At 38.5% G+C, this 17,066-nt stretch overlaps 1 protein-coding gene and 1 pseudogene across 2 annotated transcripts in view; both read right to left on the reverse strand.

Moving 5' to 3' along the window:
• LOC108545029 (60S ribosomal protein L10-like) overlaps positions 1-923 on the reverse strand; it is a 1,877-nt pseudogene extending 954 nt beyond the window's left edge. The window contains exons 1-2 of the transcript XR_001890017.1: positions 878-923; positions 3-596 (exon numbers count right to left, since the gene is read on the reverse strand). The product of XR_001890017.1 is annotated as a 60S ribosomal protein L10-like (transcript). The remainder of the gene's footprint in view (positions 1-2; positions 597-877) is intronic.
• Positions 1-17,066, reverse strand: part of KIF14 (kinesin family member 14) — a 69,778-nt gene that overhangs the window by 9,963 nt on the left and 42,749 nt on the right. The window contains 4 exon segments of the mRNA XM_017896445.1: positions 3,181-3,368; positions 3,560-3,784; positions 8,245-8,339; positions 13,855-13,955. Of these exon segments, the coding sequence (XP_017751934.1) occupies positions 3,181-3,368; positions 3,560-3,784; positions 8,245-8,339; positions 13,855-13,955 (609 nt within the window).

Here is a 17,066-nt window from a genome sequence, read left to right on the forward strand (position 1 = left end):
ACCATCTGGGATGAGCCGCTTTTCAGCCACCATGTCTTCAAATTCATCAGCACTGAACTTGGTGAAGCCCCACTTCTTTGAGATGTGGATCTTCTGGCGGCCAGGAAACTTAAACTTGGCCCTGCGCAGGGCCTCCATCACATGCTCCTTGTTCTGCAGCTTGGTGCGGATGGACATGATAACTTGGCCAATGTGAACCCTGGCCACAGTGCCCTGGGGCTTTCCAAAAGCACCTCACATGCCTGTTTGGAGCCTGTCAGCTCCAGCACAGGACAACATCTTGTTGATGCGGATGACGTGGAAGGGGTGGAACCGCACCCGGATATGGAAGCCATCCTTGCCACAACTTTTTACCATGTACTTATTGGCACAAATTCGGGCAGCCTCCAGGGCTTCAGAGGACAGCTGCTCATATTCATCTGACACCATGTGGCCACAGAGCGGAAACTCATCCACTTTTGCCTTCTTCAGCCCCAGGTGGAAGATACGAATCTTGGCATCAGGGACACCTCGGCAGAAGCGAAACTTTGGGTACGGCTTGTTCTTATAATACCGGTAACAACCGGCGGGGCAGCGGCCCAGGGCGACACCAGGATCTTCAGCGGCGCGCCGAAGGGAAAGAGCCAAACATCAGTTTTTCAAGTGCCAGTAGTGAGTTTTTGTTTCGGGTGTTCTCCCACTATTCTAGTACTGCCTCTAAAATCTGAGAGCCAACTAAGCACTGACCATCCTTCAACAAGCTTCCTTTCCTAGGCTGGAACTTAAGTCAGACCCTTCCCTTCTGGCTCTCTAGCTTTGCTCTCTGGCCAGTCCTACCTTTCATTTTCATAGTTCTAGGCTGTCAGAAATTCTCCTTCATCTACTACTTCATCCATACCTGTTTGCAGTCCACCACCACCACCACCACCCTTTGTCTTAGTCATCCTATTTCCTCATTACCTATGTCCAAAGTCAACCTTCATCTCATATGAATTTATAATTCATTCAATAACAAGTATCCAACTGAACATCTATCACATAATGGGGCCTTGTGAAAAAAGACACCCACTGTCCTCTACCTTCTCAGAGCTAACTGTCCATTGAGATGTACAGGTTTATAAATAGTATGTTATATTAAAAGTCATAACGGGTGAAGTTCAGGGTTACTAGAGAAGCAAATAAGACAGGTGCCTAACCACGTCTTGGGGAGACCTAGAAAATCCTCCTGAGGAGAACAATGGACATTAAAAACAATCATCTGATTTCAAGTTTACTAGTTAGATCAGTTAAAGATTTCCAAATCCCAGCTAGTAAACAGCCCATTCAGGAAGTATTTGACACAACAAAACTCCTACCACAATAATAGAATGTGGAAAGTCTTTTGATGGGCACTATAACATAAAATTTGTTCAAGTGTCCTAGAACATTTTATTACACGGTCTAATTATCCTTTTTTAAAAGTGAAATCTAACCCTCTTAGTATTTTCTTTTTTAAAATTGTTTATTTTTTGTTATTATTATTGAGACATGGTCTCACTCTGTCATCCAGGCTGGAGTGCAGTGGTGCAATCATGGCTCATTGTAGCCTCGAACTCCTGGGCTCAAGCAATCTTCCCACCTCAGCCTCCCAAGTAGCTGGGAACATAGATACATGCCACCACAGCTGGCTGATTTTTAAATTTTTTTAGAGACAAAGTATCTAACAAGTTGGATACTTGTTATTATTCGCTATGTTGCCCAGGCTCCTCTCAAACTCCTAGGCTTAATTGATCCTCCCAAAGTCCTAGGATTACAGGCATGAGCCACCATACTCGACCATTATTTCCTTATCTGCTCCTTTTGTACATTCAATGAATTTTTATGAAGGAATTTGTTAATATGGTAGATGACTAAGTATTCTCCAATATCAATTTTCCACTTCTTCCATAGATCCCTTGATTTTTGGCTTGGCATATATGTGTCCAGAATTTTTTTAAAAAATAAATTTCCTCATGATACTTGCAGCTAGATGTAGTCAAATGATAAAATTCTAGCCAAAGATATATACATAGATGTGTCATATGGTGATTTCCAGAAACCTCCCTTAAAAGAAGACAAACTTCAGCTAGGCATGGTGGCTCACGCCTGTAATCTCAGCACTTTGGGAGGCTGAGGGGAGCAGATTACCTGAGGTCAGGAGTTAGAGACTAGTCTTGCCAACATGGTGAAACCTCATCTCTACTAAAAATACAAAAATTAGCTGAGCATGGTGGTGGGTGCTTGTAATCCCAGCTACTCGAGAGGCCGAGGCAGGAGAATCGCTTGAACCTGGGAGCGGAGGTTGCAGTGAGCCAAGATCGCGTCACTGCACTCCAACCTGCGTGACAAGAGTGAGACTCTATCTCAAAAAAAAAACAAAAAAACAAAAAAGAAGGCAAACTTCACCCTATCCTTCTCACCACTCCTTCTACCCTGCTGTGCTGAGCTCAGATGGGGCTCCTCCATGGTGGGTCATGAAATCAGGGGCTACACTTTGGGCATGGCGGAGGGGACCACTGGGAGGAGCCTGGATCCTGAGGACTCTGTGGATCACAGCCACCGTGTCTACATCTAGATTTTATGTGAGAGAGAATAAGCTTTCATCTTACTACTTCTTACAGCCAAACCTAATCTTATCTGATACAAGACAAGCAGGAAAACAAAATTATTTCCTTGTCTCTGTGTCAGCAGGATTGTGGCCAATTGAGTCTGAGTTGAAACCCAATCCCATACCCTGAGCAAGACTCCGTCTCTCTTCCCAGTATCCCTTATTGAGGGCCAGCATGGTATAATGGTAGAGCACGAACTGCGCCCAAGACTGCCTGGGTCCAAGTCCAACTCAGTCATTTACTAGTTAGGTAACACTGGATGGTATATTTATTTTCCCTGTGCCTCCATTTCCTCATCTACAAGACGGTGATAACAACAGTGCCCACTGCTGGGGTTGTTATAAGGATTAAATGAGTTAATATTTGTAAATCACTTAGAACTACTCGTACATAGAGAGCCACGTAAGTCTTTGTTCAATAAATCAATTACAGACATCCACAGTCTCAGGACTTCAAAACAGAACGTACTTTTGAAAATCATACAGAGCTAATATTGGGGAAGATACAGACAGTAGAAAGTCAATAAATAATTATTAAATGAATCCTTCAAATGATAATAAGCAAATCAATTTACCTGCAAAAATAACTGTAAGTAGCCTCCCAGTTTTTTAACTTCTTGTCTCAATTCATCCTCAAGTCTTGCTATGTTGGTGGTACAAGGCAGTATATCACTCAGCCAGTGTTTCATTAGCACTACTAGCTGCTCAAAAGCACATGCAGTCTGAATGGTAAGTGACTGGATTGCTCGATCAGAAGAAAACACTTTGAAAGAAGAAGAAAAATTACTGGAAGAAATAATATCCAAATAAAAGAACTCATATATGATCATCATTAAAACATTTAACATAGTTAAAAGATGCATGCCAGATGTGCCAAATAATCATTCAAAACGAAGTGCAATGTGCAGAAAATAATCATTTATGTGAGTTAACAAAAGCAGTGGGATTGCTTACAGTTATCTTGACTTTCTTCATCTTGTTCTTCATGAGCCTTGGAAATGGCAAATAGCCCATTATAAATTTTAAGAAAACTATTCATTAGGCTGTCTGCTATAGTTCTTTCTTCATCATAACTCTGTCCAAGAAAATCTAATGAAGAACCAATCAATTCTTTGCAAATTCCAGGAAGAAATGACTCTGCTGAATTTGAGTAAATGGTGCTTGATTTGTCCATTAAACCTAGATCAACAGAAAACAGCCATTTTAAGCCTTGTTTTTGGAATAATACTTTCTTTTTTTTAAAATGGGATCCTTACTTTATGTATTTCCGCATTATTTAAATGTATTACAACAACAAAGCATTTTGTGCTCGTTGTGAAATTAGAAAACAAAACTATTAGTATATATAACATTGTATGCTATGCTGTACTTGGAAGTATATCTTCCATGCTATACTTGCATATGTTGATTTCCAGGGTGCTCCATAATGTTAATTCTGCAGAAACTGCCCCTCTGCTGCTTGCAAGTGTTACTCATATACTATTTCTCTTCCAAAAATATTCAGGCATAATACTTTCAAACAAATGTTTTAATGCAAGCATATTATAGGATCATTGATCAATAAATTCAACATAGGCTATACTTATTTCAATTCAGCCTCATTTCTATATGCTAAAGTGAAAACACAATTCCATTTATGGATCAATTAACCTTTCAACAGCATCAATCAATCCATTGATTTAGTAGCTCCCTGACTGTGCTATGAGACTATAGAGAATCCAAATATCCCACATAACCATTGGTTTAATCTCTTTATTTTTTGGTAGGAATTAATTTTCTTTTCTTTCTTTCTTTTTTTTTTTTAAGAGACAGGGTTGGGCCAGGCACGGTGGCTCACGCCTGTAATCCCAGCACTTTGAGAGGCCGAGGCTGGCAGATCACAAGGTCAGAAGATCGAGACCATCCTGGCTAACACGGTGAAACCCTATCTCTACTAAAAATACAAAAAATTAGCTGGGGGTAGTGGCACGCACCTGTAGCCCAGCTACCTGGGAGGCTGAGGCAGGAGAATTGCTTGAACCCAGGAGGTGAAGGTTGCAGTGAGCCGAGATGGCACCACTGCACTCCAGCCTGGACAACAGAGCAAGACTCTAGCTCAAAAAAAAAAAAAAAAAGAGACAGTGTCTTGCTCTGTTGCCCAGGCTGAAATGCAGTGGTTACTCACAAGCGTGATCATAGCATACTGAGCCTCAAACTCCTGGGCTCAAGCAATCCCTTGGCCTCAGCCTCCACAGTAGGTGGGACTACAAGCATGTGCCACCATGTCTGGTGGGATTAATTTTCCCTAACACCTAAAGAACTGTAATTGATGAAAACAATGACAATTACATAAGATAAACTTAGAAATATAATTGGATTCACAAACTGGAAAAGTAGGCAATGATAAACTATATTAAAAGTAATGCCTCAGCTGGGCACAGTGGCTCATGCCGGTAATCGCAAAACTTTGGGAGGCTGAGGTGGGCAGATCATCTGAGGCCAGGAGTTAAAGACCAGCCTAGCCAACACGGTGAAACCCTGTCTCTACTAAAAATAAAAAATTAGCCAGGCATGATGGTAGGCGCCTGTAATTCCAGCTACTTGGGAGGCTGAGGCAGGAGAATTGCTTGAACCCGGGAGCCAGAGGTTGCAGTAAGCCAAGATCGCGCCATTGCACTCCAGTTTGGGCAAAAAGAGCGAAACTCCATCTCAAAACAAAATCAAAACAAAAAAAACATAATGTCTCAGTACTTCTACTTTGCAATAGTTTCTCCTTGAGGTGTATTACAATCAAGGTAGGCTAAAACCAACTGATTATCTACAGTTTATACAGCACATCTCTGAGAGATGGATCTTCTAAGCACTGTCTAAACCAGAAATAAATGAAAAGTTTGAAAGATTCATTCAGAACCTCTGGAAATAACTTTATCCTGGAGTCCTAATATATTGAGTATAATTATTCTTATTTAATAGACAAGATTAAGTTTTCTGGTTCATTTCATAGGTGTTTAAAAGCAGCAAACTACAAGGAGATAGAATAAAGGCATAGGGTAGGCAATATTAAAAAACTAGAACAAAGGTAAGAGTTTGGTTTCTAGGCCAGGCGCGGTGGCTCACGCCAGCACTTTGGGAGGCCAAGACGGGCAGATCACAAGGTCAGGAGTTCGAAACCAACCTGGCCAACATAGTAAAACCCTGTCTGTACTAAAAATACAAAAAACTAGCTGGGTGTGGTGGTGGGCACCTGTAATCCTAGCTACTCGGGAGGCTGAGGCAGGAGAATCGCGTGAACCTCGGAGGCGAAGGCTGCAGCAAGCCAAGATGGCACTACTGCACACCAGCCCAGGCAACAGTGCAAGACTCCTCTCAAAAAAAAAAAAAAAAAAAAGAAGGCCGGGCGTGGTGGCTCACGCCTGTAATCCCAGCACTTTGGGAGGCTGAGACGGGTGGATCACAAGGTTGGGAGATCAAGACCAGTCTGGCCAACATGGTAAACCTTGTCTCTACTAAAAATAAAAAAAAAAGAGTTTGGTTTTGTAAAGAGAAAAAAGAAAAGCTACAAAACCCAAAGCTACAGTAGGGTAACGATGACTCAATATCATTATGGTGATAATGACTATAGTATAGTCATCGAGAATAGTTAAGTACATATTCTCTATTTAAGAAGATAATTGTATTAATGCATTCTAAAATCCAACAAAAACATTTTAGAAATATCTGCAAAAATACAGTAAAATATATGGCCCTGAATTTTACAAGTTAAGATACTTGCTCAACTTCCCAAAGCTAGAAAGTGCTAGACACTGGGGCACAGCCCCTCACCCCCAGGCCTGGTGCCCCTTCCACCACTCACAGCTGCCCAGACGGGGTCCTACTAAGTTCACATGTGGGTTTCCATTTCCGTCTTTGAAAACCGCAAATAAATAAAGACCTTTTCTATCTCTGACTTCCCTTAAAATTATTTTTGTAAAGTATCTTACTCAGATAATACCAAATAAATAAGTTGCTACCACAGATATATATCTTTTTATTTTGCTGGTAAATAAAAAACCCACAGCATATTTTAATCTACCTTAGATTAAATGAGTAGTAGGATCACAATTATCTTCCTAAAAGAAATCCTAATTTCTAAAATTTTAAGATGAGATATAATACCTTTTATGGCTACTCATATCCTATTAGAACCTTTATCAAATAGATACTATGTTACATAATTATTTTAAAATTTTTGTTTACTAAATATGTGTACTGTAAAGTGCATATATCTTAAGTGTACAGCTGATTTATATATGCGTACATATGTAAACCCCACTTAGTTCAATGTATACAACATTTCCACCATTCCATCCCAACAGGTTTCCTCTTCTGGGTTACTAACTCCCAACAGAGGTAACCACTATTCAGTTCTAAACTACTCTGGCTTTTGTCACCATAGTTAAGTTTGCCTGTCCTTAAACTTCATATAAAAGGAATCATGTAGTATACACTCTTTTGTATCTGGCTTCTTTAACTCAACATTATGTTTCTGGAATTTGTCCAGGTTATTGTGTGAATCAGTCATTCCTTCTTTTTTATTGCTGCATAGTAATCTATTGTTAGCAGGTAGTAATTTTTTTTTTTTTTTTTGATGGAGTTTCATTCTTGTTGCCCAGGCTGGAGTGCAGTGGTGCCATCTCGGCTCACCGCAACTTCTGCCTCCCAGATTCAAGTGGTTCTCCTGCCTCAGCCTCTCAAGTAGCTGGGATTATAGGTGTGCGCCGCCACGCCCAGCTAATTTTGTATTTTTAGTAGAGACGGGGTTTCTCCATGTTGGTCAGGCTGGTCTAGAACTCCCAACCTCAGGTGATCCACCTACCTCAGCCTTCCAAAGTGCTAGGATTACCGGTCATGCAGGTGCCTGGCCCAGCAGGTAGTGATTTTTAAATTGTTAATTATTACAGGTAGTTACACATATACAATTTACAGTGTATCCTCTCCTCCTACATTTTAAAATAACATTATAATAAATATCGGTACAAAATATTTAGAGGAATAATTCCTTAACTTTTTTTTAAAAATTGAAATAATTTTGGGATAGATGATACATAGATCATTATGCAAAATTCAGAAGAAACCAAAGGGTATGCAGTGAAAAGGGTGCCTTCCTTCCTGTCCTGTCTCCATCCCCACGCTGCCATGTACCACCAGCACTTTGGGGTTTTGGTGTAGTTCTCCAGAGAGATCTTATTCATTTACAAGCACCTATGTCCACATCTTCTTTTTTCTCTTCCTCACACAAATGATAGAATAAAATACTCACACAATGAGTATTTTATTTTATTTTTCTCTTTTTTCTCTTCCTCACACAAATGATAGAATAAAATACCTCACACAAATGATAGAATAAAATCCGCTGCACTTTGCTTTTTTCACTTGTAAGGAAGTAATGTTCTCATACATTTTGGAACAAATACATCTTCCACATTTGAATTAGTTATTCTACTAAAAGGTTTTGAAATAAATCACAGAGCACAGAATTTTTGAAGTGGAAAGGAATTTTACAGAGGAATCGGAAGCTTCCAGGAAATGAAATGATTTGCACAAGGACAAGAAAAAATGTAATGGTAGAATAAGGACTTAATGCTTTTCTTGCCATACAGAAAATGTGAAGAAAAAAATACCTGATGAATGTGAAGAATGCAAATTCTTAATCGGGTGAACTTGTATGTCATGTAAACAACCAGAAATTCTTCTATTCTTCATCAAACTCCTGCTCCTGAAAAAAGACAAACCATAAGATTAGCAGTTCTACACCACATGGAATAATATTATTTAGAATATTTATAAGTTCTCTAAAGAAAATGGACATTCATGTGTGTGTTTTCATTAAAATTTTCATCCAAGGAAAATTCATTTGGTTAACTGAGCAAGAATTTTACTATTTACAGGCACTGTTCTAGGCAGATAGTTAATTAAACAGAATAAATATTTATTGAGCACTACTATTTGCAGGCTCTGGATATTGTGGTAAAATGTGGCAAACCTGGTTTCTGGGCTCACTAGGCTTAAAGTCCAGAACCAAAGAGACAAATTAGGCAAATAATGACAATAAAGTAATGAACGTGATGAAGGCATACAGTGTTGTGGCAGACTCTATAAAAAAACTTGACCTGGCCCAAGAAGCCAGGGGGCCTCCTTGGAGCAGTGACCTTCAAGGATAAGTAAAACTTAGCCAAACAGAGGGCAGGCTTGGGAAACAGGGAATAGTGTCTCAGACACAAGCAACAGGAAGACTTGATAAATGAAAGTAGTGTACATGCAATGAACCAAACGAGGTTCAGAAGGACTGTGGCCTATGATGTAAGAGACAGAGTACCAAGGGATGAGGCTGGGAGGTGCACAGGGGCCAGCTTGAGGTGGTCTTTGTATGTCAATAAAGCTTGGATTTTATCCTGAGCAAATCATCCAGGGAAGGATTTTATCTTATTTTTTTAAGTGGTCGAGTTGGGATTTATTTATTTTCTTTCAACTTTGATTTTAGGTTCAAGGGGTACACGTGCAGGTTTGTTACATGGATAAATTTCATGCTGTGGGGATTTGGTCTACAGATAATTTTGTCACACAGGTAACAGGCATAATACCTGATGGTATTAAAGAGTTTTTCAATCCTCACCTTCCTCCCACCCACCATCCTCAAATAGGCCCCAGTGTCTATTACTCACTTCTTTGTGTCCATGTGTACTCAATATTTCAAGGAAAGATTTTAAACAGGGAAGTGATTTAGGTAAATAAACATGTAAGTAGGTATCTACTACACTGTGTGCAAAGCATAATACCTGTGAAGTGCAGCAGTGGTACAAATGGAAGAAATGTTTCTATCTCTAATTGCTCTTTTTGCTGACCTCTTTTTCCTCAGCCTATAAAAGTGCCCCAATTTCTGCTTTGAGTTTGCTTGGCTGCCTAAGCTATTATTTTCTTTCTTTCTGTTTGCTTCTTGAAAATGGAGGCCACCCTTTCTGCTACTGGAGAAAGCAGCCTACCTCCATATTGCCATTCATCTATAAATTTTTTAAACCCAAATTCTAATTCCTATGTCGATGAAACTAACAGAGCAGTGATCTAGATCTAAATTTAGTGGATCCTGTTAAGTATTTTTTCCTAACACAACTCTGTACTACAGTTGGCCACTCAAAGAAAAATACTATTTGTTGAAAAGATCATTAAGCCAAAGCATTCTATCACTAGTAGCCTAAATGTTTCAAATATAAAATTTTTGCTATGAACTCCTACAAGAACACAGAAATAGGACTGATAAAAGGGAAAGAAAATATCAATTCTCAAATACTAGTTTTTCTACTTAGCGGTGAAAAAAGTATATTATTACAGCAAGTCTAAACTAGGAAAACAATTATTCCTGCAACAATATCATAGTTAAACAATGTTTAAACCCAAGTAAAATGCTTGTCATATTACTTTCAAAGAGTTTTTACTTAACATCAGAGGGAAATTTACTTTTAACTGTCAACAGTATATATCAAAATTTATAGGCAGCCAAACCAGTCTATTTTATTGCAGAACGACTGTGGCATATCATTGCCCAGTAGAAGTTCTACAATTAAGAATCTGTCAGTGTTTCCATTACCTGCAGGCATTCTCAGAGTTTGGAATTCTGTCATAAACATTCTTACAAGGCTGAAACTTCATATACAAGGTCTCAGACTAAGAGCAATTCATTTTTTAAAAATATGATACTTTTAAATTATAGAAGTTCCCAAAAATATCTCTGTGAAATGAGAACACCCAATTTGAAAATCTTAGAAAACGCTGAAATGTTTTGATTTTTGGTAACATTTTAAATTTCTGCTGATTCCCTAATTATTAACTTAAAAGTCAGCAGAAAATATGATGTAAATTACCAACATACAAGAGGCTAAAAGTTTTTTTTTTTTTTTTTTTTTAGAGACGAAGTCTCCCTCTGTCACCCAGGCTGGAGTGCAGTGGCAGGATCTCAGCTTACTGCAAGGTCCGCCTCCCAGGTTCATGCCATTTTCCCGCTTCAGCCTCTCGAGTAGCTGGGACTACAGGCGCCCTCCACCACACCTGGCTAATTTTTGTATTTTTTAGTAGAGACGGGATTTCACAGTGTTAGCCAGCATAGTCTAGATCTCCTGACCTCATGATCCACCCACCTTGGCCTCCCAAAGTGCTGGGATTACAGGCGTGAGCCACCACGCCGGGCCCCAGTAGGCTAAAAGTTTAATGTTCATTATTAATGGTTATATTGTGATTTACAATTCTAAATATACAAAGTTTAAATCTGTTTATAGCTGGGTGCAGTGGCTCACGCCTGTAATCCCAGCACTTTGGGAGGCCAAGGTGGGTGGATCACAAGGTCAGGAAATTGAGACCATCCTGGCTAACACAGTGAAACCCCGTCTCTACTAAAAATACAAGAATTAGCCAGGCGTGGTGGCGGGCGCCTGTAGTCCCAGCCACTCGGGAGGCTGAGGCAGGAGAATGGCATGAATCTGGGAGGCGGAGCTTGCAGTGAGCTGCGATCGCACCACTGCACTCCAGCCTGGACAACAGAGCGAGACTCCGTCTCAAAAAGAAAAGAAAAAAAAAAGCTGTTTATAATAAAAATAATACAAAACTAGTAATTCTAAAATCCAAAGATATTCATAAATCATTCTGTGATGAATTTATTGGTCTGGTTTAAATTTTTGGGTTACTCTAGGTTGGCTTAAATATCTCAAGCCCTATCTACTCAGTTTCACCTAAGGACCATATTTAGCTTACTTCAGTGTCAGAAGCCAACTCTTTCAAGTCCTCAAGACAAATCACTTGAAAATATTACCATCTGTTACTGGTACTGGACAGAAATCAGCTTCTCTGTATTCTAAGATTTAATCTTATTCAATATATATTAAGCATCCACTAATAATCACAGCTGCCATTTATTGAATGCCCACCCACTGTAATATGTGCTTTATATGCACTATCTCTAATCCTCATAGCAACTCTACCATCATCAGTTCCATGTTGTCAATCATAGTGGTCATAGCAGAAGTAGCAGGAGCAGCAGCTGCTCTATACATAGGACCTCACTTAATCTTAATAATAAATCCCTGTAAAGTAGGTATATATTACTGTCTTCATTTTAGACAAGAAAATTGAAGGCTAGGGATGTAATGCCACTTGTACATGACCACACTGAGCATGGATTAGAACACAGGACCTTGATACCAGAGCTTTTGACCTTTTTACTATGCTATATTGTAGGGGATACAGACATGTTCCCTACACTCAACAAGCTCATTTCTGTGTAAAAGATATGCTTTGTATTTCATTCAAGATAATGCTTGCTATGTATTAGCAATTTCTTACCATAGCTTAGAGGTTATCATATGACCAATAAAGCAGAAATAATGGGGGAAAGCTGCTATAAAATCGTTTCATCTCTTTGAGGAAAATCATAAATGAGTTTAAAATAAGCCAAGTCAAAAACAATGCTATAGGCCTAAAACGATTTAGAAACCCGAATGGATTCTGATCTGCAGCTGAAGGCAATGAAGTTTAAGAAAACAAAAAACTATTAGCTTAAACAGAAGGATGCTACTCTTTCATATACAATGGAGAGGTGATATGGCATAGCAGTTGAAATCAGGAGCTTTGGAGTCACCCAGACTTGGATTTGAGTACCGGCTATTCCTCGTATCAGCTCTGTGACTTTCGACAAGTCGCTCAACCTCTCTAAATTCTGTTTCTTCATCTGTAAAATGAGGGTAATGACAATATCTACTTCATAGGTTTGTAGTGTGTACTAGGTGAGATAAGGCTTACTAAGCATTTAATAAATGCTCTTAGTAACAATGATGCTTCTGCTGACAGATAAATACTATTGACCCTTACATCCGAAAAATCTCCAGCTCCATCCACCAAAGTTCTAAACCCAAATATACACCTGGATGTTCCCTGAGAATCTCAAATTCTTCATGTTCAAAATTAAACTCCTCTTAAACGCTCCATTTCAGGCAACATGACTTTCCTCTAGTCAGTCACCCAATTTAAAACCAGGAGTCATCCTAGCACCCTTCACACCTTCAGCCCCACAACCAGTCTCCTCTGCATTCTATTGATTCTGCATCCCGAATATGTATAAAACTCCACTTTCCTCTTCACTACATTTAAAATCCTTCTGTCTAGCCTCAGTTCAGGTTTTTGTCAACTGCTCCTCCCTCTACTTTCCTCAATTGCTGGTCTTTCAGGACAGGGGGTATTTTGTATTCATCTCTGCTTTCTCAGGGCATGGCAGACAGTAGTCATCAAAGAAATACTTGCTTAAAAACCAGACCAAACTAGGAGGCTAAATTGGCTCCAAGGCCTTTCCAAGATACCATTTTGGCTCTCTATAATCTAAGTATCTGAGGTCTATGCAGAACTAGTTTTTCCTTGAAAAGCATCTGTTATTCACCATGGAAGACTTTTATGTTTTGAGTTAATAAGCAACATTTGTCACATATAGAAGTTGTCTATCACCATGATTTATTCTTTTGTGGAGTTCATACTAGTTTACTGCATTTAAAATTCTGTACCTTACAAGAAAATATCATAGAATATACCAAGTTCTTGAGAAAGGGCAGTTTTTTTTTTCTTTTCTTTTTTTTTTTTTTGAGACGGAGTCTTGCTCTGTCGCCCAGGCTAGAGTGCAGTGGAGTGATCTCGGCTCAGTGCAAGCTCCATCTTCCGGGTTCACACCATTCTCCTGCCTCAGCCTCCCATGTAGCTGGGAGTACAGGTGCCCGCCACCATGCCCGGCTAATTTTTTGTATTTTTGGTAGAGACCAGGTTTCACCACGTTAGCCAGGATGGTCTTGGTCTCCTGACCTTGTGATCCACCCACCTTGGCCTCCCAAAGTGCTGGGATTACAGGCGTGAGCCACCACACCTGGCCAGAGAAAGGGTAATTTAAAAGTAATTAAATACTGTTCATTTTTATGGAAAATTTAATTTATGCTACTCTAAGTTGCTCTTAAGACTTACATGATGAAACACTGAAAATCTGGTTTCTCTTCTGACTAATAAATAATTTAATGCCCTAACTGCTGTAATTTGGCCAATAACATATTATTCCTCTTATAGTTCTGGGTTTCCTATCCAGACATCTATCATGACAATGGTTCTTTTAAAATAAGGAAATAATATATATGATATACAATTTACACACACACACACACGCACGTGCGTGCGTGCATATAGAGCAAGAAAACCACTAACAAAAATGTCTTTACCTCCTTCTAGAAAGTGAAGAAACTGGTGCATCTGTAATGTCGGGTTCCCATTCATCTTCAGGATCACAAAAGACATCTTCATCTCTGTTACTACCATTACTCTAAGAAAAATATATAGTTTCAGTTAATTTGGGGTGGAAAAAATGTTTAGTAACTAAGAAAAAAAGATTAAATCCTTTGTTACATTTAAACCATAAAATTAGCAAGATTATATATTATCTGATAAGTCTAAAAAATCATTCCTGATCAAATTAAAAATCAATCACACGGTGATACGGATAATATTAAAAGACATCTACTTTTAATAAAACAATAGAAATCATTAAATAATTCAGGAATAATAAACTTGAGATTTATAAGAATAGTAAAAACATAAACAATAAAATCCTCAGGAGAGACACAAAAGAATAATCTGACAAAGTTAAGATGTAGTCACTTCCTGGTTAAATATATTGATCAGGATTATAGTCTATATTTTACATATTTAAAGTAATAACAATTACAGTTCCAGCAAAATGCTGCATAGAACTTGATTCAGAAACAGTATAATTATACAGAAAAATAAGTAAAAAATTACAATGAATGGTTAAAAGTAGGAGGTAAGTTAAAGCTAGGTTAATTCAACCACTAGGTTTTAAAGTATATATCAAGGCAAGAATAATCAAATGACCTCCATGCTACTTTTGTTGTTCTAAAAACACAAGAAATTCATATTAATTGTAGAAAATTTAGAAATTATTAATACATATAAACACAAAGAAAAAAATTAAAACCACTCATAAACCCATCATTTTCACATAAACATTGTCAATGCTTTGGTATGATTGCTTTCAGCCTTTTTGGATTTTCTATTATGAATATACTTCGCATTTATGACATAAACCCTACTTCTTTATGGCGTAAGAATTCTCTTTTTTTCTTTTGTAGGGAGAAGGCTGGTATAGAACTCCTGGGCTCAAGTGATCCTCTCATCTCAGCCTCCCAAAGTGCTGGGATTACAGGGCAACCTTGACCTTCCAGACTCAAGTAATCCTCTAACCTCAGCCTTCCAAGCAGCTGGGACTCCAGGTACGCACCATCACATCTGTCTAATTTTTAGATTTTTGGTAAAAGAGAGAGGGTCGGCCGGGTGTGGTGGCTCATCTCTATAATCCCAGCATTCTGGGAGGCCGAGGCAGGCGGATCACCTGAGGTCAGGAGTCTGAGATCAGCATGGCCAACATCGTAAAATCCTGACTCTACTAAAAATACAAAAAAAAAAAAAAAAAAAATTAGCTGGGTATGGTGGCACGTAAGCCAGATACTCAGGAAGCCGAGGAACAAGAATTGCTTGAACCTGGGAGGCGAAGGTTGCAGTGAACCAAGATTGTGCCACTGCACTACAACCTGGGCGACAGAGCGAAACTCTGTCTCAAAACAAACAAACAAATAAGCAAACAAAACAAAAACTACGTTACCCAGGCTGTTCTTGAATTCCTGGGCTCAAGTGATCCTGCAGCCTTGGCCTCCACCGCGCCCGACCCTGCTAACATTTCTTTTAGGATTTTTATAGCTGTGTTCATATTAAGATTAGTTCATAGGCCAGGCACAGTGGCTCATGCCTGTAATCCCAGCACTTTGGGAGGCCGAGGCGAGTGGATCACAAGGTCAAGAGATTGAGACCATCCTGGCCAACATGGTGAAACCTCATCTCTACTAAAAATCTAAAAATTAGCTGGGCATGGTGGCGCGCGGCTGTAGTCCCAGCTACTAGGAAGGCTGAAGCAGGAGAATTGCTTGAACCTGGGAGACAGAGGTTGCAGTGAGCTGAACTCGCGCCACTGCACTCCAGCCTAGCGATGGAGTGAGACTCCGTCTCAAAAACAAACAAACAAAAAAAAGATTGGTTGGTAATTATCTTCTGAGTCATCTTTTCAGTTTTTGTGGGTTTTGTTTGTTTTGTTTTTAATCAGTTATTCTAGCATAAGATAAACTGTGACACTTTCTATTTATTGCTATGTTCTAGAATAGTTTAAACAGAATAAGATTTATCTGTTCTTTGGCAGTTTAAAAGAGCTTACCCATAAGAGTGTCTGAGACTAGCACCTTCTTTTCCTACACTTTTTTTTTTTTTTGAGGCCAGTTTGTTGACGAACGTTTCAAATTATTGCATGGTTATTCACCTATGAAGTCAAATTTCATAATTTATCTTTTTTCTAAAAAGTCTTTGTAGGAAATTGTCAAATTTATTAGCATAAAGTTTTATAGTAACATAATTTTTAAACGTTTTCTTTGTTTACTTAAATGCCACTTCTCATTTCTAAAATCACATTTATCTTTTCAAAGAACAGGAGCTTATATTTATTAATTCCTAATTAATTAATTATAGCTTTTATCTCATAATGATTCCTTTCATTGCTTTCCTTTGTTTTATTTTGTTTTATTTTCATTTTCCATTAAACAATTGAAGTGTTAGGCTACAATTTGGCAGCATCCTCCAAGTTTTTCCATATGATAACTTTGTTACTATAATGATATAAATAGTATATAGTTCCATATGGAGTTACATTATTTAAAGGTAGTATATTTTACAAATAGTAGCAATGCAACAATTTAATACATGCTGCAACTATTTTAGGGATAATTTTATGGATAATTAGATAATATGAACTTTAAACTTTAAATTCATACCTCTCACAAAACACCATAATAAATTCTAAGTGATTCAAAGACGTGAACTTTTTTTTAATTAAAAGAAAATGCAGGGGCTGTACAATGTTTAAGTAAGATCTCTGGAATAATGGATTCAAATTTACCAAATTAAAAATGCCTGTATAACAAAATGAAACCACCAAAAAGATGATATAATTAGGGAAAAAAAGGGCATGATAAATATAAAGGCTTATCAAAATATGTAAATAACTTTTAGAGCTATATTAATTTCCTACATTTCATTTAACAAAAAATTCAAAGAGCATGAACACATACTTTACCCATAAAGAAAAAACAGTGAAATCCCAAGTCCCTAGATTTACTAGTTACTAAAATACAGGTTGCGGCCAGACGCGGGGCTCACGCCTGTAATCCCAGCACTTTGGGAGGCTCAGGCGGGCAGATCACGAGGTCAGGAGATTGAGACCATCCTGGCTAAGACAGTGAAACCCTGTCTCTACTAAAAAAAAAAAAAAAATTAGCCGGGCGTTGTGGTGGGCGCCTGTAGTCCCAACTACTCG

Source organism: Rhinopithecus bieti, unplaced genomic scaffold (genome assembly GCF_001698545.2).
Source record: "Rhinopithecus bieti isolate Rb0 unplaced genomic scaffold, ASM169854v2 scaffold_24392, whole genome shotgun sequence".
NCBI classification, from domain to species: domain Eukaryota; kingdom Metazoa; phylum Chordata; class Mammalia; order Primates; family Cercopithecidae; genus Rhinopithecus; species Rhinopithecus bieti.